Source organism: Panthera leo, chromosome E1 (assembly GCF_018350215.1).
Source record: "Panthera leo isolate Ple1 chromosome E1, P.leo_Ple1_pat1.1, whole genome shotgun sequence".
Lineage (NCBI taxonomy): Eukaryota > Metazoa > Chordata > Mammalia > Carnivora > Felidae > Panthera > Panthera leo.
Window position 1 is genome coordinate 4040623 of NC_056692.1, and position 24459 is coordinate 4065081.

General features: G+C 49.2%; 1 protein-coding gene across 3 annotated transcripts in view; it reads left to right on the top strand.

Moving 5' to 3' along the window:
* USP43 (ubiquitin specific peptidase 43) overlaps positions 1-22966 on the top strand; it is a 62634-nt gene extending 39668 nt beyond the window's left edge. For 2 of the 3 annotated variants that reach the window (XM_042916757.1, XM_042916755.1), the window contains 6 exons: positions 210-287; positions 2276-2402; positions 2506-2839; positions 5738-5896; positions 7714-7878; positions 21294-22966. In XM_042916757.1, coding sequence (XP_042772691.1) covers positions 210-287; positions 2276-2402; positions 2506-2839; positions 5738-5896; positions 7714-7878; positions 21294-22333 — 1903 coding nt within the window. In that variant the 3' untranslated portion in view covers positions 22334-22966. Of the gene's footprint in view, positions 1-209; positions 288-2275; positions 2403-2505; positions 2855-5737; positions 5897-7713; positions 7879-21293 lie in introns of all 3 variants that reach the window. The other variant, XM_042916756.1, reaches the window with a different exon arrangement.
* The last annotated feature ends 1493 nt before the right edge of the window (positions 22967-24459 follow it).

Here is a 24459-nt window from a genome sequence, read left to right on the forward strand (position 1 = left end):
CCTTGCTCACAAGGGAGCCAGTGGAGAACGGTCAGGGGTGGTGGGTTCCGGACGAAGCCTTCAGCAGACCCAACTCCCCAGATTCCCAGCCTCGGTTACCCTCAGTTTTGCTGCTTCTGTTTGGAACAGCGGGTCCTGCCTGGGGTTGGAGGCAGAGGTGTGGGAAGGAGGCCCCGTGCTTTCTGATGGGCTCCCCGTTCTCTCCTCAGGGCTCTGCACCCCAGGAGGCCAGGAGGCCCCCCGCACGTCAAACTGGCCGTGGAGTGGGATAGTGATGCCAAGGGGCGGTGAGTTCAACAGCACTGGGCTCCAGCGGGGAGGAGAGAAAGGCCTGCCTGTACACATAAGTCTGCCTGTGCCGGTTCCCCCCAATGTGACTGAAGGCAGTGCACACGCCTCCTTAATGCCGCGTGATCCAGGCCTCTGAGAAACGCTAATGAGAATTGTGTGCATTAAAAAAAAAAAAATTTTTTAATGTTTATTTTTTTGAGAGAGAGAGAGAGATCGAGAGAGATCGAGAGCACAAGCAGGGGAGGAGCAGAGGGAGAGGGAGACCAGAATCCGAAGCAGGCTCCAGGCTCTGAGTTGTCAGCACAGAGCCCGACGCAGGGCTCCAACTCACGAACTGTGAGATCGTGACCTGAGCCGTAGCTGGGTGCTTAACTGACTGAGCCACCCAGGTGCCCCCTAAGTTTCTGTTTTTTTGAGCATGCCCTGTGTTGGTCAAGTGAACCTTGTGGTCCAAGAGGACTATTCCGGGTGTATCCTATAAGTCTGCATGCCAGTTAGCAGGAAGGAGAAGGGAGAGGACCAAGAGATGCTCCCTTTTCTTAAAGGGCACTTACCAGAAGGTTCATACATCGCTTTTTTATTGAGGAAAGAGAGGACAACAAAAATTGTGGGGCAACCAGCAGCTTCTAGGACATGTGTTTTTTGTTTGTTTGTTTTTTAGAAATTTTTTTATTTTTTGTTTTAGTTTTTAATTTTTTTTTTTTTTTAATTTTTTTTAACATTTATTTACTTTTGAGACAGAGAGAGACAGAGGATGAACGGGGGAGGGTCAGAGAGAGAGACGGAGATACAGAATCTGAAACAGGCTCCAGGCTCTGAGCTGTCAGCACAAAGCCCGACGTGGGGCTCGAACTCACGAGCCGTGAGATCATGACCTGAGCCGAAGTCGGCCGCTTAACCGGCTGAGCCACCCAGGCACCCCAAGTTTTTAATTTTTTTAATGTTTATTTACTTTTGAGAGAGAGAGAGAGACAGAGACAGAGTGCGAGTGGGGGAGGGGCAGAGAGAGAGGGAGACACAGAATCCGAAGCAGGCTCCGGGCTCTGAGCTGTCAGCACAGAGCCCGACGTGGGTCTCGAACTCACAAACCGCGAGATCATGACTTGAGCCGAGGTCGGACGCTCAACCGACTGAGCCCCCCAGGCGCCCCTATCTTTTCTTTTTAAAAACAATTTTTTTAATGTTTATTTATTTTTTATTTTTAAGTGAGAGACACAAGAGTGTGAGTGGGGGAAGGGCAGAGAGAGAGAGAGAGAGAGAGAGAGAGAGAGAGAGAGAATCTGAAGAAGGCTCCAGGCTCTGAACTGTCAGCCCAGAGCCCGACACGGGGCTCAAACTCACAAATGTTGAGATCGTGACCTGAGCCGAAGTCGGACGCTCAACCGACTGAGCCCCCCAGGCGCCCCAACAATTGCGTGCATTTAAACAGTGACAGTAAGAGTATGATCACTGTGGTGGGTGGCGTTCCGAGTGGTACCAGTGCCGGCCATTGCTCTGGCCGCTTCACGTGGATGCGGTTTATTTCATCATTCTCGCCCCCTGCGAGGTCGGTGCCACCACCGTCCAGTTTCCGGATGCGGCGACGGATGCCCAGAGAGGGTGACCAGTCGCTCGGTGTCCACACAGCTCGTGCCCATGGCAGAGCCGGCATTGGAACCCAGGGTGTCCGGTTTAAGCCCGTGCTCTTCGGTCACGAACCTTGGCCGTTCCTGTAATACCGAGTGCGCGTGGCCTACGTTGCGAAAGGGACACCGTTCAGTCCGGCGGGTTTTATTCGCCTCCTCCGAGGGGCCAGGCCCTGCGCTGGAGGGGGAGACAGACAAGCAGCCCAGCACTGGGTCCCTCCTGGAGCTGGTACGGGAGACACCGGGAATTCCCGTCAAAGAGAGTGAGCGCCAGCTGGGGCGGCTTGGCCTCACCCAGTGGGTGCCGTGAGTAGCGACAGGTGAGAAGCCCCAATGCCGTCGGCTTCCTCTCCCGGCAGCCTGTTCGGGAGCCCCCAGGAGGAGCGGGTCCAGGATGCGGAGAGCGTGTGGCGGCAGCAGGAGGCGCACCAGCAACCCAGCTGCACCCTGGACGAGTGCTTTCAGTTCTACACCAAGGAGGAGCAGGTGTCTCCCGGAGGGAGGGTGCACGCCCGGGGCTGGGGAGGGGGCGGGTGGCCGCGGTGCGGCGGAGCGGGGCGCCTCACGGTCCCGGTGGTTTCCTTTCCAGCTGGCTCAGGACGATGCGTGGAAGTGTCCACACTGCAAGGCCCTCCAGCAGGGCATGGTGAAGCTGAGTCTCTGGACCCTGCCTGACATCCTCATCATCCACCTGAAAAGGTTCTGTCAGGTGGGCGAGAGGAGAAACAAGCTGTCCACGCTGGTGAAGTTTCCGCTCTCCGGCCTCAACATGGCCCCCCACGTGGCCCAGAGAAACGCGGGCCCCAAGCCCGCGACAGGCCCCCAGCCTTCCTGGGAGCAGCCGGCCTGCCTGCCCGCCAGCTGCCCGTGGGACTTCCTGTACGACTTGTATGCCGTCTGCAACCACCACGGCGGTCTGCAAGGTGGGCATTACACAGGTGAGCCTCGCCTCCCGGTTCGTGGCGGCCGTGGTCACGTGTCCGTGACTGCGGCCCGAGCTCCAGGATGCCCCGGGAAGAGGTGCCCCCGCGAGGCCGAGCTTACTCCGGCGCTGGGCATACGCAGACCCCTCGGCCGCCGCACATCAGGCACCTGCCAGAGAGCAGGGGACCGGGTCCAAGCCGTAACGTTGGGTTGGGATGGTGGTTGGAACATCAGCTTAGCTGCACCCTGAGCGTTTGGCCCCAGCAAATATAGGAGGGTCACCGTTGGAACCCGAGAGAGGCGCGTTAATCCTCATCTGTGGTTCAACACACGGTGTCTTACTTATCAGGTCTGGTGTTTTTTATTTCTGGGGCGTACGTTTAACTGCCCTCCCTCAGAGGAGCTTGAGAGGGGTGGACAGCAGCAAAGACAGAGACAGACGGCTGGGTGACTAGTTCACGATCAGGCACCATGGCCTGTGCTATTCGAGAACAACAGACTGTGTCACGGGAGAAGATGCTTTACGATGTTTCATTTTCGTTCTTGGGAGGTGCACTGTTTCTAAGGTTCCAAGGCACCTTCGATTTGGAAAGCACCGGGCTAGGTGGAAAATCTGGGACCATCACTCATTCTTTCTTAAGTCAAATTTCAGACACAGACAGTGAACAGGCATTCAGTGCCTGGCATTACGAAAGGGTTTGATTGATTGTTTCTGTGATAGAGGTAAGGCCCCTCTGAGGATAGCGCCTGCTCTCCAAGAGCTAAAGGAACGAGCTGTGTGAATAATGGGCTAATGGGAGGAAGACCATTATGGGCTACTAGCATGTGCAAAGGCCCTGAGGCAGAGTTTGGTGTGTTTAAGAACTGATGAAAGCCCATCATGGCTGAAGTGTAGCGACCCAGGGGTAAGTAACACAAATGAGGCCGGAGAGGTGGGCACTACATGTAGGCCGTGGATGAGAGTTTGCATTTTTTCCAAAGCGTAACGGGAAGCCATTACAAGGTTTTAGGCAAAAGAATAATAAAGACATAATCTAGTTCACAAATTGAGGGTGTAGCTCTGCTCTGTGGAAAACAGGTAGAGTAGAAGTTGGAAGTTCCGGTTAGGAATTTCTGGGGCTCAAATCAGAGATGGTGTTGGCCGGGACTCGGGGGACTCAGGAGGTGACAGTTGGGGTATTCGAGATGCATTTTGGAAGTCGAATCGCAAGATTGGCTTTTGGACTGGGCATGGGGTGGAAGGGAAGGGGAGGGCAAAGATGAGCCCCTAGGTGCCTGGTTTGGGTTGGTGCAGGGCTCAGCTAATGATGGCCTGCCGGCCAAATCCAGTCCAGTACCTGATTTTGTATAGCCTGCGAGTTAAAATATGATTTTTACATTTCAAAAAGTGGTAAAGTATATATATGTGTGTGTATATATATATATATGTATATATATATATATATATATATATATATGTGTGTGTGTGTGTGCGTGTGTGTATGTATATTATATATGTGTGTGTATATATATATATATATATATATATATATATATGCACACAGAGACTGGCCATATGTGATCTGTAAAGCCTAAGCTATGTATATATATATATTATATATATAATATATATATAATATATATGTATATATAAAAATATATATAAAATGATTTTTACATTTCAAAAAGTGGTAAAATATATGTGTATATATATACGTGTGTGTATATATACGTGTATATATATGTATACATGTGTGTGTATATATATTGTATATGTGTGTATATATATATATATAGATATATATATATATGCACACAGAGACTGGCCATATGTGATCTGTAAAGCCTAAGCTATATATATATATATATATATATATATATATTTATATATTATATATTATATATATGTATGTATAAAAATATATATAAAATATGATTTTTACATTTCAAAAAGTGGTAAAATATATGTGTGTATATATATATATATATACGTGTGTGTATATATACGTGTGTGTATATATATATACGTGTGTATGTGTATATATTATATATGTTTGTATATATATATATATATACATATGCACACAGAGACTGGCCATATGTGATCTGTAAAGCCTAAGCTATATATATATATTATATATATATATATGTGTGTTATATATGTATGTATAAAAATATATATAAAATATGATTTTTACATTTCAAAAAGTGGTAAAATATATATATGTGTATATATGTATACATGTGTATATATATATACGTGTATATGTATGTGTGTGTTATATATATATTATATATGCATGTGTATATACATATATACTGGCCATATGTGATCTGTAAAGCCTAAGCTATTTGCTGTGTGGCTCATTACAGAAAAGTGGGCGGACCCTGTATTCTTGGGTGATGGTACCTTTCACTGAGATGTGGAGGGAAAGGAAAAGAATGTTTTGTCACAATTGTTTCAAAGGTGGTAAGAATCTTACTTATGGACATTTTCCTAAATGTTTTGCTTTAGTTCTTAGGCAGGAAAGAAACATACCATAATCCCAAAAGCATTGTTTTCAGTGGCCTGCTGAATCAGAGATGTGCATCTCGAAACTTCTCAAGGAGCAGGGCGAATGGGGACATTATCGTCTGGCTAAATAATTCGGGGCTCCCTGTTACCGGAGCTTTTGCCCGAGCAGGGGTTCTAATGTAAGGATTCAGACTCAAAGTAACGGCACGCTTTTTATCGGTCAGCAGCTGGGTGTGTAACTGATTGATCTTTCTGATTCCACAAAACTCACTTCTGGCCCGAAACGGACCGATCTTTCTCACTCTGTTACAAACACGTCCGTTTTTCAGCTGTGCTGGCGAGAGACGCCTTTCTGTTTTGAAGGGGCTGCGATAACTGGCACGGGGGTTTTGGACTTTTGCAGCCTACTGCCGGAACTCTCTGGACGGACAGTGGTACAGTTTTGATGACAGCACAGTGGAACCACTCCCGGAAGACGAGGTCAGCACGCGAGGGGCTTACATCCTGTTTTATCAGAAACGGAACAGCATCCCCCCCTGGTCAGCCAGCGGTTCCATGAGAGGTACGTGCTGTCCCCCCGCAAGGAGAGGGGCACTGGGGAGGTTCCCTGTCACACATCAAGGACCAGGAGAGGTAGGCACGGGTCTGGAAGGGGGAGATCTGCTGCTTGGAGACGTGGGTTCCCATTGGTAGGGATGTACAGTGCACACAGTAAAACCCAAGAAGGGGAAAAGAATACGAATAATAATTTCACAGCAGGTGACTCTTGGTGGTTTTGGGATTTCAGGTTTCCAGGCTCCCTCGTATCGAGCCAGCCTTTATAATTAAGCTTGTGCGACATATTCCTGTGTCCATCCTATTAGAAAGGGCGGGGCGGTTATTAGGGACTCTGGATCTCAGCGGGAAAGGTAGCTGCTTAACCCCTTCCAGAGACACATCTAGTAAACAACCTCAGACTTGGAAGTCTGCAGGAAATTTTTAAAAAGGATCAAAGTTGACCTTTTTATGTGATTTGTTTCACTCTGCAATCCTATCCTTATCTTTGGGATGGGAGAGCTTTTTTTGTTTGTTCATTTTAATTGCCTCTATGTTCTTCCTAATAATTATTGGAAGGCAGGCAAATTAAACCAAAATGCCCCAGGAGGTCTAAATCAACCCTAATGCGAAGCCTGCCTTTCTCTTTTTTTAAAATTTTTTTTAACATTTATTTATTTTTGAGACAGAGAGAGACAGAGCATGAACGGGGGAGGGTCAGAGAGAGGGAGACACAGAATCCGAAACAGGATCCAGGCTCTGAGCTGTCCGCACAGAGCCCGACGCGGGGCTCAAACTCACGGACCGTGAGATCATGACCTGATCTCGACCGAAGTCGGCCACTTAACTGACTGAGCCCCCCCAGGCGCCTTGCCTGCCTTTCTCTTAAAGAAGATAGAACGAGTGGAAAACCTAGCCTGTTGAGAAAACTAGAGATGATGGCAAGTAATGTCAGGAAAAACTTTTTTTTTAGGTTTTTATTTTTATTTTTATTTTTATTTTATTTTTTTATTTTATTTTTTGGGAAATGAAGGGCGGAGAGAGAGAGAGAGAGAGTCCCTAGCAGGCTCTGCACTGTCAATGCAGAGCCAGATGCTCTGTGAGATCATGACCTGAGCTGAAACCAAGAGTTGGCCGCCCCACGGACTGAGCCCCCCAGGCACCCCAGGAAAAGCATTTCAGAACTCATCAACACGCTGACCTTTCTGTGCCCAAATGCCTTTCCTTAAATTTTCAGCTTGGTCACGTGGCTAATCCATAGCGGGTTTCTCCTCTGGTCATGACTTTGGCTTGTGTGATTCTGCTTGGGTTGTACCATCCCGGGGCTCGGGGGGGTGGGAGCCTGGCTTCCAGAAGCTCCTTTGGGGACCCCCGATGGGGTGGGGCTGGGTCCAGCCTTCCCTCTGGCTTCCAGAAGCTCCTTTGGGGACCCCCGACGGGGTGGGGCTGGGTCCAGCCTTCCCTCTGGCTTCCAGAAGCTCCTTTGGGGACCCCCGATGGGGTGGGGCTGGGTCCAGCCTTCCCTCTGGCTTCCAGAAGCTCCTTTGGGGACCCCCGACGGGGTGGGGCTGGGTCCAGGCTTCCCTCTGGCTTCCAGAAGCTCCTTTGGGGACCCCCGACGGGGTGGGGCTGGGTCCAGCCTTCCCTCTGGCTTCCAGAAGCTCCTTTGGGGACCCCCGACGGGGTGGGGCTGGGTCCAGGCTTCCCTCTGGCTTCCAGAAGCTCCTTTGGGGACCCCCGACGGGGTGGGGCTGGGTCTAGCCTTCCCTCTGGCTTCCAGAAGCTCCTTTGGGGACCCCCGACGGGGTGGGGCTGGGTCCAGCCTTCCCTCTCTGCGTCCCGCAGGTTCCACCAGCTCCTCCTTCTCCGATCACTGGCTCCTTCGACTTGGGAGCAGTAACAGCAGTGCGAGGGGGAGCCTGCTGTCCTGGAGCTCCAGCCCCGGCCCCTCCCGGCCCCCGGCATCTGACCCTCCCGTCTTCACCAACGGCCTCTCCGATCAGGAAAAGGGTATGTCCTATCGTGTCGGTAAGATTGGCCGATTCTATTTTCACTTGCCTTAACGGCCTCTGCTCCTCGGCTTTGAGTGTGAAGTGTCCGTCAGGGGCACCTGGGGGGCTCAGTCGGTTGAGCACCCAACTTCGGCTCAGGTCATGATCTCACGGTTTGTGAGTTCGAGCCCCATGTCGGGCTCTGTGCCGACAGCTCGGAGCCTGGAGCCTGCTTCGGATTCTGTGTCTCCCTCTCTCTCTGCCCCTCTCCCACTCATGCTCTGTCTCTCTCTCTCAAAAAATAAGCATTAAACAATTTGAAAAAAAGTGCCCGTCATTAGGAGAGACATCCATGTCTCCTATGAGGTCTTCTGTGACCAGCCGTCTCCCTCTGCCTCCTCCCCTGCCCGCTGCCCTCCAGCCGCAGGTACGTTCTTTCTCTGCTCCCTGGAGCGTGCCGTCTAATGGGGAAGATAACATGTAAACCAGTAGATGTAACGACCTGGTATAAAGCAGGGACAAGGGGAGGTAGATCATCAGAGGAATCTAGGCTGGGGGTGGGAGAGAAAGGACGCAGGGGCCCCGTTAGAACGGGGCGGGTGGGGAAGGTCCTTCTGCAGTGACAGCTTTGGAGCAGACACCTGAGACACAGAGAGAGGGAGTGGTGGAGAAGGTTGGGCATGTGCTCTGGGCAGGGGAGCTCCGAGGTGGGGGTGCGTGTTGGATGCGTGTGAGAGGCAGAGGGACGGGAGCAGTGGCCAGAGAAGACAGCTAGAGATCGACGGGCCGGGGCTCAGGGTGCCTTTGGCTCGTGGTACAAAGTTGGCTTTTGGCCCCCAGGGCAGTGAGTAGCTCTTGGGGAATTCTGAGCTGGGATTTATATTTTCACCAAGTCTGCTCTGGGACTCCGTCACAAGGGGGCGGGACAAGGGTGGGAGGCCAGGTTGGAGTGCTGACTGTGGTCATCTGAGCCAGAGAGAGGCCCAGCTGACGGCAGCTCGTGTTTATATTTTCTTCTGGGACATAGAGCACGTTGGCATCCAGACGATCCAGTTAGGATTCAGATGATCCTCTCCCTAGAGGAAGAAAATAATGGTGGTGCAAGAAAGGCAGGGGATAACCACAGAAACAGTCCGTCCGGAAAATCTCTGAGCACGCGTGTGCATGCCTGTGTGCCCCTTTGCTCAGAAAGCACCAGCACGTACTAATTACTTACTGTTTCCGTGTGTCCTCTTAGATCCTGAATTAGCTTTTAAAATAAGATTTTTCAGTGGCGCCCGGGTGGCTCAGTCGGTTAAGCATCCAGCTCTTGATTTCGGCTCAGGTCATAATTTCACGGTTCGTGAGATCGAGCCCCACATCGGGCTCTGCAATGACAGTGCGGAGCCTGCTTGGGATTCTCTCTCTCTCTACCCCTCCCCTGCTCATTCATTCTCTCTCTCTCTCTCTCTCTCTCAAATAAAAAAATAAGATCTTTTTAATGTAGGTATGATATATATATATATATATATATATATATATATATATATATATATACAGAGAAGCGTGTTAATCACAAATGCACATCTAATGAATTATCCTAAAATGTACACACCCATATAACCGTCACCCAGATTGCAAAATAGAACGTTGCAGGCCCTCCCTACCCCCTTGTATCTCTCTCAGTCATTACTGTTTCCCTCCTTTCCAGAAGGGGGGACTATTATTCTGACTTCTGATGCCATAGATCAGTCTTGCCTGTGTCGGAACTTTATGTAAACGGAGTCATACAGTACATATATTTTCCTGTTCGGTTTCCTTTGCTCAGCACCATATCTGTTTAAATTAATGTATGTTGTGTGTGACTTTATTCCATTGGTAAAAAAAAAAAAAAAAAAAAAAAGCAGCCCTGGAAATAACTCAGCCACCTAAAGTTCTCTGCACAGACGTCTAAGTTCCCATGAGAGACAGAGGCAGATAGACAGAGACATTGTTGTCTGTTGACTGTTGATGATGGTCAGTAAACACCAAAAGCAGGGATTTGGGAAAGAAAGCACAGTGGGTGGGGTGGGAAGAACCACTTCCTTTTTCCTGTGGGCTCATGGATGGGCTGAAATCGATCTCAGAGGCCGATCTGGAAAAGTTTGGCTTGATCATCAGGGGAAGCACCTTGAGTTACAAATTTACAGATTCTTTTTTTTTTTTTTAACGTTTATTCATTTTTTTGAGATATGGAGAGAGAGCGAGTGGGGGAGGAGCAGAGAGGGAGGGAGAGACACACACAGAACCCAAAGCAAGCTCCAGGCTCTGAGCTGTCAGTGCAGTGCCTGACGTGGGGCTCGATTTACAGATTCTTTTTTTTTTTTAATTTTTTTTTTAAACATTTATTTATTTTTGAGACAGAGAGAGACAGAGCATGACCGGGGGAGGGTCAGAGAGAGAGGGAGACACAGAATCTGAGACAGGCTCCAGGCTCTGAGCTGTCAGCACAGAGCCTGACACGGGGCTCGAACTCACAGACCGCGAGATCATGACCTGAGCTGAAGTCAGCTGCTTAACCGACTGAACCACCTAGGTGCCCCTCGATTTACAGATTCTTAAGTTCCTTGGTGATGCTGTAGAAATCCCTGTAAGACTGCCCCCACGTTATAAGAAGAGTTCATATTTTATTTACGTATTCTCTTGTGGTTGGATACTGGGGTAGTTTCTGGTGTGGGCTGTCACCAGTGGTCCTGCTGTGCACATCTTTGCTCACGTGTTTTTGTCGTGCGTACGTCTGCACATGGGCATCTGGGAGTGAGATTGTACCTGGGCGTAGCCTATGTGTTCATTCATCAGCTATTTACGTCTTTATACATTGTGTCACCGTTGTATCAAAGTGGCCAACAGGGCACCTGACATGTAGCAGGCTCTTGTTACGTTTTTGTGAGTGAATGCATGTGATGATACAATCTTGAGGCTACAGGTGGTTTTAGAGCATCTTTGAATCCAACACTCTGTTTTAGGATGGTTTATGTGTCCCAGTTGGGTTAACTGTTCCTTAGGGTTTGGCATCTTGGCTCCCAGTATTTCACAGTTAGAAAGAATACTGATCGGAGCGTCTCTACGTGCCTATGACATGTGTCTGATTTCCTTAGAGTGCGTTTTTTTGTTTTTGTTTTTTTTTTTGTGGAAGCCAAGTGTTTAACGTGTTATGTTCTGACCCACCCTGTCTGTGGACTTTCCTTTTCCCCTCTCGTGATGCACATGGAGGCAGCGTCTGGTGAACACACACACACACACCAAAGGCATTCTTTCCCAAGCTTGTCCACCCCATCAGCATGAGCCTCTGACGCGCTCATAAATCCATCCCAGTTCTGTTCCAGTGGCCTGGAACCTTAGGCCACGTCTCAGTTCTCCCAGGGGGAAGTGTATTTCATGCCTCCACTGGGAGGCAACTTTAAAAAAATTTTTTTTTTTAATATTTATTATCGAAAGACAGAGTCAGAGCATGAGCAGGGGAGGGGCAGAGGGAGAGGGAGACACAGAATCCGAAGCAGGGTCCAGGCTCTGAGCCGTCAGCATAGAGCCTGACGTGGGCTTGAACTCACAAACCGCAAGATCATGACCTGAGCCGAAGTCAGACGCCCAACCGACTGAGCCACCCAGGTGCCCCAACTGGGAGGCAACTTTAAAAGATGGCCCAGCTTTTCAACATGGTACTCAGCTCGGAGTCAGGCACAGATTCAGAGCCCCCCCCCCCCCCCCCCCTGCTGCCACCACTCCCCAAGAGACAGAGAGCGCTAGGGCGGGAGGGGAAGGAATATGGATGAATAACTTTATCCCAGCCCCTGGCCGGCATTTTACTTCTCCATCTGGTCATCAGCATCTCCAAGAGGGTGAAATGAAAAGCCTTTTGCAGAGGAGAAAGCCGACGCTGGGAAGTCCCCAGGTGCAAGCTCGCCTCCTTGGAGAAGCGAGGGGTGCAGACAGACCCCGCTCCCTCTGGCTGCGGGCATCCTGCCTCTGTGGCTGCTAGCTATAAATTCCAAACTGGAGATCGTGCCGTGTGGACCCCGCAAGAGCCTTGCTTGCAAAGGGAGCAAAAATAAATAAATTTTATTTCCCTCTTGACGTTTGACTAAAACGGCGGTGGGCCTTGGAGCCTGTTGAGGTGGTTGAAAAAAAATAAATAAAATAAAAATAAATTAAAAACGTTGAAAAAAAAATTAAAAAAAAAAAAGTTATCTGGGAGTTTCAAGCGTTTATGATTTGGGGGTCTCCCTGTAACTCTCTCTAATTTTGCGGATGGTGAGCCAAGAATGTGGTTTTCCAAAAGCATTCCCTTTTTGTGATACAGTAAGTACATGATTATTATTTTGTCGATGTTCTTTGCACGCGTGGAGTCATGTCGACCGTGTCTATGTGAGGTCGTAGCTCTTAAATCAGGTGAGTCGGTTTTTGGATTCAGTTCACTTTGTCTCTAAGTTGACCTTATCGAGGACCGCCTCGCTAGGAAGGAGGCATATTTGGCACCCTCTGTATGGCTGTATTTTTAATCAAGTACACCACGGAGTTCAGTAATTTCTGCTTTATATGGTTTGCTGCCTTGTTAATAGGTGTCTGAAGCTGACGACTGTTAGGTCTTCTTTATAAATTGTCTGTCCTCCTTGTAACGTGGCTCTTTATCTTAAGTGCTTTTAATCTTAAATTCTACCTTGTTCAAGATTAATCATTCCACCCCTTCCTCCTTTCTTTTTGTTGGCACTGGCCTGGTATCATTTTGTTGTTCTCTTTTGCTTTATGAATTTTTCTCTCACAGTTACTTTTAAGTGGTTTCTGGTAAACACTGTGCTGTGGTTTTTTGTTTTGTTTTGTTTTGTTTTTAACGTTTATTTATTTTTGAGACAGAGAGAGACAGAGCATGAACGGGGGAGGGGCAGAGAGAGAGAGGGAGACACAGAATCAGAAGCAGGCTCCAGGCTCCAAGCCATCAGCCCAGAGCCCGACACAGGGCTCAAACTCACAGACCGCGAGATCGTGACCTGAGCTGAAGTTGGACGCTCAACCGACTGAGCCACCCAGGCGCCCCAATATGTTGTGGTTTTATTATTATTATTATTATTATTATCATTATTATTTTTGAATGTCAAAATCAAGAGTCTGTCTTAACAAGGGGAGCATTCAGCCCATCTGTTTTTTTTTTAATTTTTTTTTTTAATATTTATTTTTGAAAGAGACAGACAGAGTGTGAGTGGGGAAGGGGCAGAGAGAGAGGGAGACACAGAATCTGAAACAGGCTCCAGGCTCTGAGCTGTCAGCACAGAGCCCGATGTGCGGCTGGAACTCGGGAACAGCGAGATCATGACCTAGTTCGAAGTAGGACGCTTAACCTACTGAGCCACCCAGGCGCCCCAGCCTATCCGTTTTTAATGTAACTGATGAGGTTTTGGGGTGATAGGGCATCCAGAGCCGATGGCCAGGAAAGAATTCTTGAAGACATCTTTGGTGCAAAAAAAGTGATTTTATTAAAGCATGGAGACAGGACCCATGGGCAGGAAGAGCTGTCCCAGACCCTGTGGAGAGAAGGGTTATACATTTGGGAGTTGGGGGAGGTCAAGTCCAAGGGAAGTTTGGGTTGAGATTTTCATATGCTAATGACTCACAGGATCCTGGAGGCCTGGCTATGGTCAAGCTAAGGTGGTTTTTGCCTCTAGCAGAGCCTGGGGAATATCTCACACATCCCACCTGCCAGGAGGGCTGATGGAGGGTGGAGGTGGGAGGGGGTTTGCTAGCTTGTATTTTGTCCTCAGCCCACCTCAGCCTCCCTCATCAGTAACAACCCTAAACTTGATTTTGTTTCCTTAAAACACTTTTTTATTATTGTTTCTTTTTTTCCTTTTTCCTTGTTTTTTACTGAGTCGATCTCATTGGTCTTTGCTCTCTCTTTTTTTTCCCCCTTTGTTTGGAAGTTCTGTTCTTTTCCATCTTGTTTTTTTTTTTTTTTTTAATTAACTAATTTTTTAAATTTACATCCAAGTTAGGTAGCATATAGTGAGTGCAATAATGGTTTCAGGAGTAGATTCCAGTGATTCATCCCCCTACGTATAACGCCCAGGGCTCATCCCGACACGTGCCCTGCTCAATGCCCCTCCCCCATCTAGCCCCCCCCACCCACCCACAGCCACCCCAGCAACCCTCAGTTTGTTCTCTGTGTTTAAGAGTCTCTTATGTTTTGTCCCCCTCCCTGTTTTTACATTATTTTTGCTTCCCTTCCCCTATGTTCATCTGTTTTGTATTTTAGTTACTTATTTATTTTAATGTTTATTTATTTTTGAGAGAGAGAGACACAGGGTGTGAGCGGGAGAGGGTTAGAGAGAGAGGGAGACACAGAAACCCAAGCAGGCTCCAGGCTCTGAGCTGTCAGCACACAGCCCGACGCGGGGCTCGAACTCATGAACAGTGAGATCATGACCTGAGCTGAAGTCAGACGGTCAACCACTAAACCACCCAGGAACCCCTCTCTGTTTTATATTTTAAATTCCACCTATGAGTGAAGTCCTGTGGTATTTGTCTTTCTCTGACAGACTAGCTTAGCATTAATTGTTACTTATCCTTCCCAATGTGTAAATGCATTTTCCTATTATATGGATATGAGAAGCCAGACTATTCCCTTCGTTCCTGCCTGCTGTCCTTCCCCCCAGCAAGATGTCTCCACGTTATCCCTCCCACCCCCACCCCTGCAAAGCGAGTGCTTTGAAATGCTTTTAGTGTCCCTCTGGTCTGTTTTATTTTTTAATCTTCCTTCCTTCCTTCCTTCCTCCCTCCCTCCCTCCCTCCCTCCCTCCCTCCCTCCCTCCCTTCCTCCCTTCCTCCCTTCCTCCCTCCCTTCTTTCCTTCCTCCCTTCCTATTATTTATTTTTGAGAGAGACAGAGCACAAGCAGGGGAGGGGCAGAAAGAGAGGGAGACACAGAATCAGAAGCAGGCTCCAGGCTCTGAGCTGTCGGCACAGAGCCCAACGCGGGGCTCGAACCCACAAACCGTGAGATCATGACCTGAGCAGAAGTTGGATGCTTAACTAACTGAGCCACCCAGGAGCCCGTATTTATTTTTTTTAAGTTTATTTATTTTGAGAGAGAGATAGAGAAAGCGTGAGTTGGGCAGTGGTGGGGGGTAGGGGGAGGCGGGGTTGGGCAGAGAGAGAGAATCCCAAGCATGCTCTGCACTAGTCAGCGCTGAGCCCAACCTGGGGCTCGAACTCACAAACCATGAGATGACCTGAGCCAAAGTTGGACGCTTAACTGACTGAGCCCCACGGGTGCCCCCTGGTCTGTTTTAGAACCTCCCCTCCCCCCACCTGGATCCCAAGCTCTCAGCTTCTCTGAGAGGGTTTCAGGCTCTGAGTGCCGTGCCTTTCCAGATCCCAAACATGCTCACGTCACTGCATATTCCCTGTCCTGGGACCACCTGCCCTGTTGCAGGTGGATGGTCCCCCTATGGCAGCCTCCACTGAACACCCCCCGTCTGTCTTCTTTCTGTCCCCCTCTGTCTTGAGGTCTGGTTTCTGATTCTTTAGTCTTTGGTCAGAGTTCTTTTCAGGGATGGGGGATGCGTGGCCACAAATATTTTCTTTCACCGGGGAGCAAATGGCAGCTTGGCTGGTTGGAGGGCTCTTGGACTGAAGTCCTTCCTTCTCTCTCCGGTGTCTGTAGATGTTTTCCCACGGTCTGCCAAGCCCCAGGGTTGCAGGTGAAAAGTGCTTTTTTTTTTTTTTTTTTTTTCCCCTTTTTTCATGTGAGAGTCACTTGTCCTTTCTGTCTGGAAGCTTTTGAGAATTTGTGGTTGACCTTGGAATTTAGAAACAACACTAGTATATGCTTGGGTCTGTGTTTTTATTCATCAACCCTTCCTAGAACCCCCAGAACCTTTCAGGCTACAGATGCAGGCTTCCTTTCTTTTCTTTCTTTTCTTTTCTTTGTTTCTTTCCTTCTTTATCTTTCTTTCTCTTCCTTCCTTCCTTCCTTTTCTTCCTTCTTTCCTTTCTCTCTCTCTCCTTTCCTTTTTCTTTTTTTTTAAATTTTTTTTTAACGTGTATTTATTTTTGAGACAGAGAGAGACAGAGCATGAACGGGGGAGGGGCAGAGAGAGAGGGAGACACAGAACCAGAAGCAGGCTCCAGGCTCTGAGCCGTCAGCCCAGAGCCCGACGCGGGGCTCGAACTCACGGACTGCGAGATCGTGACCTGAGCTGAAGTCGGACGCTTAACCGACTGAGCCACCCAGGCGCCCCTCTCCTTTCCTTTTTCTTTCTTTCTCTCCTTCCTTCCTTCCTTCCTTCCTTCCTTCCTTCCTTCCTTCCTCCTTCCCTCCCTCCCTCCCTCCTTCCTATTTATTTTTAATTTAAAAATTTTGTTTAAATCCAAGTTAGTTAACATATAGTGTAATAATGATTTCAGGAGTAGAATTTAGTGATTCATCACTTACATATGACACCCTGTGCTCATCCCAACAAGGGCCCTCTTTACTACCCAGCCCCCCACCCGCCTCCCCTCCAGCAATCCTCAGTTTTGTTCTCTGTATTTAAGAGTCTCTTATGGTTTGCCTCCCTCTCTGTTTTTATCTTATTTTTCCTTCCATCCCCTGTGTTCATCTGTTTTGTTTCTTAAATTCCATGTACGAGGGGCGCCTGGATGGCTCAGTCGGTTAAGCATCCGACCTCGGTTCAAGTCATGATCTCACAGTTCGTGGGTTCGAGCCCCGCGTCGGGCTCTGTGCTGACAGCTCAGAGCCTGGAGCCTGCTTCAGATTCTGTGTCTCCTCTCTCTGTCCCTTCCCCTGCTCACACTCTGTCTCTCTCTAAAATAAACGTTAAAAAAATTTTTTTTAATTCCATATATGAGTGAAATCATACGATATTTATCTTCCTATGACTTACTTGGCTCAGCATAATACACTCCAGTTCCATCCACATTGTTGGCAAATGGCAAGATTTCATTCTTTATGATCGCCGAGTAATACTCCATTATATATACAGACCACATTTTCTTTACGCATTCATCCGTGGATGGACATTTGGGCTCTTTCCATACTTTGGCTATTGTTGATTATGTGATGCAGGCTTTTCTTTAGGGTGGTGTTGTTTGGTTTATCGTCTCTCTGACTGTTCAGATTTCTGTCATTTGCCTGGTGGCTCCCCTGGGTCCGTTCTCTGTGTCTTCTCGCTTTTCCCTGTGACTTCTCTCTGTCACTTGGCTCTCAGGTGCGAGATACTGCCTTTCCCTTTATCTTTTTGGCCACTAATTTGAGTCTCAAATATGACCCTCCGTGCCTCCAATGCATTTACTGAATTGTAAGTCCTGGAAGACATTTTTCGGTCCTCTCCTGCTCTGTATTTGAATCTCCCTGAGAGCTTATCTTTTGTCCATTTCTTCCGGTGGTGCCAGTTCATTAGGGGCCTCTTCTGATGGTTCTGTTTATTCTCTGACTATTGGATCAGAGAATATGTGTGCTGTCGTCTTCTTCTGCGTTTGCCCATTGGGGCTCCCCTCCACGCCCTCCTGAGCGGAGGTGATTCTTGGAGCGATAGAAGGGGCGGTGGCCTTGGCCCCCGAGGCAGCCTTTCCCCTCACCAGCCTCGTCCTACTGGCTTACTCTCAGAGGTGGACAAAGCTCAGCCCAGCTGAAGAGCTTGTCCTTACCCTCTAGGGTCCAGAGGAAAGTCAGGGGGTCAGACTTCAACCAGAGAAAGAGACGCCTCCAAATACAGAGAAGGAGTCAGCAGATGAAGAGCCTCTTGGGCAACCTTTTCTCCCTTGGTTACAGCCACGGTGGTCTCTCTGCTGCTTCCCTGACCCACCAAGCTCACTTGTGCCTCAGGGCCTTTGCACTTGCTGTTTCCTCTTCCTGGCGGCTGTTTTCCCCCATCTCCACATGGCTTCCTTCTCCCTTTCACTCTCCTCACTCCACAGTCACCACGCTGTATCCCGCCCCCCTTACCCTGCCTCGTTCTTCGTCATAGCTCCTAGCACTGTATCCCATGACATCACATGTTGTTGCTTTCTGGCGAACCCCACAGGGACAAGCACTTTGTGTTTTTTTTCCACAGCTCTATCCCCAGTGGTGAAAACACGTCCTAGGCACATAGTGGGCTCTCATTACATGTCTGTCAAATGCACGAGTGGGTGGCTGTCAGAGGAAACCCTTGTACAGCCTGAGAGCTGAGAGCACTGGACCAGGAGTCTTGTCCTAAGTGCTGGGGGGGCCCGCCCCTTGCTCACAGCACACATCGTGAGGTCAGATCGATGCCTGGTTTCATTAGCTAGGATAAAAAGCCACATAGGCACAGATGGGGCATTTCTCAGGGTAGCATCTGCTGTCTTTGCAGTCACTCGTGGGTGGGGCCTTGGGTGGGGGCCATGCCCACCAGCCGCATGGGCGCCATCTGTGTGAGGAGGCCTCGCAGGACCTGGGAAGCGTGTCCTGCAGGCTCTGGGACTCCTAACCTTCAGGAAGGACTTGACCATTCATGTCCTCCATGTGGCCCAAGGCTCTAGACCCTTCCTTCCTGGTTCTCCAGCCAACTGGGCATGAGCAAGGCCACAGATTCCATCCAGGGCAGGGAAGCACCCTCCCTCAAGCATCTCTGAACGCCACCTCTGCCTCTGGCTCCCAGCCTCCAGGAGGTCCCCCCGGGGAGGAGCAGGGGGAGCACTTTCCCCTCCCCTTGGAAGGGAGACGTTTGTGAATGGTGACACTGCATCAGTGTGGGCACTTACTCGTCCCTTCTGCTCTCACACTGGCGGCCAAGGTGCCTCCTTGCTGCCATCTCGAGGAAGAGGCGGAAGGAAGGGCTAGCCTGGGCATCTGCGGCCCCCATGAAAGGGAGCTGCAGGGGTGACGCGGGCCTGGGCCCCAGGCCTTTCATCCGGGAAGAGGGGACGCACTGCCAAGCCACCTCGCCACCTGCCAGGCCGCCGGCTGTGTTACCTCATTTCGAAAAGCCGAAAGTCACAGCTTTATCCTCCTAAGAAAAGCAGTGCTTTCTGCCCTTCCCAGGGTTGCAAAGAGGGAAAAACAAAAAAACTGCACATGTGTCTCAGACCCCAGCACATTTTATTCCCCCGAGGTATGGGGATTTAATGGTGGGCCATGGACAGTGAAATTACAAAATATTTGGGGTGAAACTGTGTCAATTGCTAGCTATGGAAATGCTTTAAAGAAGACAATACTGGGGGCGCCTGGGTGGCGCAGTCGGTTAAGCGTCCGACTTCAGCCAGGTCACGATCTCGCGGTCCGTGAGTTCGAGCCTCGCGTCAGGCTCTGGGCTGATGGCTCGGAGCCTGGAGCCTGTTTCCAATTCTGTGTCTCCCTCTCTCTCTGCCCCTCCCCCGTTCATGCTCTGTCTCTCTCTGTCCCAAAAAAAAAAAAAAAAAAAAAAAAAAGTTGAAAAAAAAAAGAAGACAATACCGAGTCGGGGGGAAAAAATGTAGGCGATTGAAAACTACCGGAAATAATCCGTGGAAGGTAAAATTCCCCAGGAACCTCGGAGATGCTGTCCAACCCCTCCAGTCATTGCTGGGCATTGGGACTCTGCCTCCTGGTCATTTCTTTCCCAGGGGCCTGGCTGATGTGTCCAGTGCTGTGCTTTCTCCACCAGAGTACGCTGAGCTGTGGCCTGTCCCCTGACAATCCCAAGTCCCTTTGCACATGGCTCGTCCCAGGTGGCTGTGCTGCTTACCGGGGCTGTATTTGTGGTACGGTCCTCGCTTGTATAGGGCTTGCTCTCCTACTCCATGATACAGGCGGTCATCTGGGGGCAGAAGGCTTGTAGGGTTGACCTCAGGTCTTTCTCTAAACGCATGAGACTGTCTCTCCACCGTGTGGGTTGTGTGTTTCAGGTGAAGATTTTTTCCCTCTGTGATTACAGGCATCTTATAAATGAAGGCAGACGCTGCAAGTTGCTTTTCTTTTATTTTCACTTTTTATTTTTATTTTCTTTTTTTATTTTCTTTTTTTTATTTTCTTTTTATTTTCACTTTTATTATTGCGTGAAAATACTTATAACAAAGTTTATCACTTGAAGCTTTTTCAAGTGCACATTTCAGTGGTATTCCATACATTCCCATCGCATTATAGTCGTTGCCACCATCCATTGCTATAACTCTTTTCATCTTGTAAATCTGAGAGCCTCTGCCCATTTCACAATAACACCGCACCCTCCTCGTCCCCAAGCCCCTGGCAACCGTCTCTGTACTTTTTGTCTCTCTGGTTACGACCACTCTGGGTACCTTGTGTGGTGGAATCATGCAGTATTTGTCTTTTTGTGACTGCCTGTGGAGGTCTCTTGAGATTCCATATGAATTTCAGGATGGATTTTTCCATCTCTGCAAAAAGCCCCTTTGGGATTTTGATAGGGATTTGCATTGAAGCTGGAGATCGATCACTCTGGGTAACGTTGCCATTTTAACAATATTTAAGCCTTCCAATCCATGGACATGGGATGTCTTTCCATTTATGTCATCTTTAATTTCTTCTTAATGTTTTGTAGTTTTTGTTATATAAATCTTTTACCTCCTTGGTTAATTCCTAAGTATTTTATTCTCTTTTTTTTAATTTTTTTTAAAGTTTATTTATTTTGGAGAGATAGAGACAGCATGAGTGGGGGAGGGAAGGAGAGAGAGGGAATTCCAAGCAGGCTCTGCATTATCAGTGCGGGGGCCTGATGCAGGTCTCCAACTCATGGATCTGGAGATCATGACCTGAGCCAAAGTCTGACGTTTAACGGACTGAGCCACCCAGGCGCCCCTGATGCTATTGTAAATAGAAGTGTTTTAGTAACTGATGTTTCTTAAGAAAAAACACACATCCTTGGTTATGTGTGTATTCCCTTTAGAAATGTTAAGATTTAGGAAAGAATTAAGAAGAAAATCAGTCACACAGCATCCCATGGCCCCCTCGACGCCTTGTCATCTTAGTGTTTATTTCTACAAACTCGTTTGTATGTTTTCACATGCATGTGTCACACACACAAGTATGTATTTTTGCAGGTTGGATTACACCGTTTTTCTAGACTCCGTTTCTCGTTTAACTCTTACACATGAAATGTGTCTTTGCAACCATACACAGGTGTTGCAGAACGCAGAAGGAAAATGTAAGTGGGAGCTCTGATAAAATTAAACGCACAATTTATTAATTTTTCCTTTTGGCCCAGGATAGGGTATCTGAGAATCTCGCATTTGAAAGGTACAGGCACCTAATTTAACCTGGAAAAGGAAGGACTTTTGCTGAGCGTTTGCAAACATTGATGCTTCCGAGGGCTGGGACCTCAGTGTCCTGCTCACTGCTGTGTCCCCAACGGCCAGCACAGTGCCCGATACGTCAGGGGTGCTCAGCCACGGTCTGTTCGATGGCGGGCGCGGTCACGCCTTGCAGCTGGGAGGGGGATTTGGGCACTGATGCTCTTGCTGTCTCTTACAGGAGAGCTGGAGTCCAGGCGTCTGGTACGGGGCGTACGAGGCCGAAGCATCAGCATGAAGGAGCCTACGCCTTCCAGAGCCCAGCAGGGAGCCTTCAAGACCTTGCCCCTCCGCTGGTCTTTCAGACCCAGGGAGAAACCGCCCGGTACATCTGTCGAGTTGGTGGAGTACTTGGAGTCCAGGCGGAGGCCCCGATCCACCAGCCAGTCAATCGTGCCGCTGTTGACGGGCGCTGCCTGCGAGGACGGGAAGTCCGCCGAGGGTGAAGACGGTAGGCCGGCCAGTGAGACAGTGCTGGCCCGAGCGCCCTGCCCCTCGGGCCACCCCAGTCCCTGTGCAGCCCCCGGAACCTCAGATGGCCTAAGTGCAGCCAGGAAAGCCAAGGAAAATGCGAGTCAGGATATCAGGCTCCCCAGACGGTTTGACCTGCCCCTCGCGGTGATGCCCTCAGTGCCGAATGAGAAACGAGCCCGGCCGGAGGGCCAGAAGACGGCGAACTGCAAGGGAAATGGCCAGGCCGGAAGCCTCAGCACAGCACCCTCCCCCACAGAGGCTCTGAGCAGCACGGGATTATCTAGAAACAGTGCAGAGAGCCGCCAGAATACCCGCATCAGAATGAGGGCTAATGTGGACGGCAGGGACGTCCCACAGGGGACCCTCACCCTTCTGAGGTCCGTGTTTTCCAAGAAGGAGAACAAATCTGAGAGGCCAGAGGTGGCCCCCCAGGTGTCCCCAGTGTCCCTGGTGAGCGGCAGGCTGAGCCCGGCTGTGGATGAGCACTCTCGGGGCTCCTCTCCTTCCCCCCGGATTCAGGAGAGCCTGGCCAGAGCCCCCATCACCCACTTGGAGAGGGATGTATGGTCGGCTCCCAGCTCTCTCCGCCTCCCTCGCAGAGCCGTCAGGTCCGCGAGGGCCAGTGCCCTGGGCACGTCCCAGAGGACTGTCCCAGGGGAGCACACTCCTTTGGGCACCTTGCAAAAGGTGAAATACCACACTCTTTCCTTGAGTCGGAAGAAAACGTTACCCGAGTCCAGCTTTTGATGGCGTGTTCCAGCTTGGTGTGAAGCTGGCATTCTCGTGACTGAGCAGCTGGTAAGAAGCTCGTGTGTGTGGAGAATGGGCTTCCGGGAAGCCAGTTGTCTTGGGACCCCGGAAAATAAGTTTAGTTTAGTTTTGTTTTTTTTGTTTCGGTGTCCGCATTCTGGATTTCCAAGATAGCATGTCCAAATACTTTCCTGAACCGTTCGGTGCTTTTATCCGTGCAAGCCACCAGAGGGTGCTGTTGGGTCAGCCTTACTATTTCAGGGCAAGACCTGATTGGTTTCAACAATTCCAGGGCGTGAGTCCCTACGAGAGTGATTTGGGTGTGGGCCAGCTCGACAGCCCAGTAGAGAAGAGTCTGCAACATCGAGTCAATTCTTGTCATTGGCTTCTCGTTTTCAAACCTCTACGCGCTTCCTGAGATGAAACGTTCAAGATGCCGAAAACACGATAAAGAAGGATTCTAGGGGAGGGATGGAACAGAAATGATTGAGACTTTAGGAAGATATTTAATATATAACAAAATAATTGTAGTATTTTGATACTAGGCATAAAGGAAGTTCTTTAAAAAAAATGTGTAAGTATGAGACCTATATGCAATTTTAATAAAAGCCCATCAGTGAAACATGTGAATGGCTCTCTGAGTTATTCAAGTCTAACAAATGATCTTTTTTTTTTCAAAGACTTTATGTTTATTTTTTTAAGTACGCTTCACATTCAGCACGGAGCCCAGTATGGGGCTTGAACTCACGACCCTGAGATCATGACCTGAGCTGAAGTCAGACGCTTAACTGACTGAGCCACCCAGGCACCCCTCAAAGATTTTATTTTTTAAGTAATCCCTGTACCCAACATGGGGCTCGAACTCACAACCCCGAGATCAAGAGCTGCCTGAGCCAGGGCCCCTGGGTGGCTCAGTCGGTTAAGTGTCCGACTTCGGCTCAGGTCATGAACTCACGGTTCATGAGTTCGAGCCCTGCGTCAGGCTCTGTGCTGACAGCTCGGAGCCTGAAGCCTGGAGCCTGCTTCAGATTCCTCTCTCCCTGACCCTCCCCCACTCATGCCCTGTTTGTCTCTCTCTCAAAAATAACACAAAAAAATGAGTTGTTTCCAAAATTTTAAAGTGTTTTTAAATAAAACGACTTGCCATCTTCTAAGGAAACAGCAGTCCCTTCAGGTCTGTCTCTGGAGGGTTTGTACTTACAAGGCTCGAGAGTCTGAGCCTGTCCCCACAGACCATTAGTTGACTGTCTGGTTTCCTAGAACTTTATTTTTTCCTTAGAAGCTGTTCTGACAAATATCCTGTCACTTCGTACTGGGAAGCTGCTACGTCTGACCCTAGTAGACCTGGGTCTATACTTAGTCTGTGTTCTAGAAATACTTCCTTTCTGATGGGAACCATTTGTTCAAGACATCCAACTCCTGCAGCCCAGCCACATGGCCCCAGAGGGCCACATGTATACCTGTAGACCCGTGTGGCTGCATTTCAGAAGACATCCAGGTTCTCAAGTGTGAACTGACGAAATCTCAAGCTGGATGTGGAAGACACAGCTGTCCATGCCGTCTTGGGTTCTTCTCGGACTCTAGGAATCCTGTTTCCTCCGGATCTTTCTCCTGTTGGTGCTCTTTTGTCATATTGGGCTCCCATGCCCTTCTGAGCCTAGCCTCCCTTCCTTTGTCCTCTAAAGGATTGGTTTGGGACTCAGATGTGCACCCCCAGCCTTCTTCCCTAGAAGACTTCGGCCTTTGGCATACTGTTGGACACCATGAACGAGTCCCAAGTGTTAGCGGTATTCTCCATACTGCACCACGGGCTGGAGATCTTCCCTGGGCACTGGACTTGGGAGGCTTACTAAGAGACAATACGTGGACCCTGGTGGCTATATCTGCCATCCCAGGTCTTTACCAGGGATGCCCAAGGCCCCTTGGTGTCTGCCTTCCATGAGACTGCTTCCCCCTCTGCAGGGACCCGGCAGGAAAGGCTGGACGAACAAGAGTCTGGGAAAGGATTTTGATCTTTCCAGAATGAATCTTCATTTGATGGTTCTGCCTCTAGGAAAATTGGTCTGTTCTTATTTTCTGACAAGTATGCAACATCGCAGAGGGAAATAGCTCTAGCGCTCTCC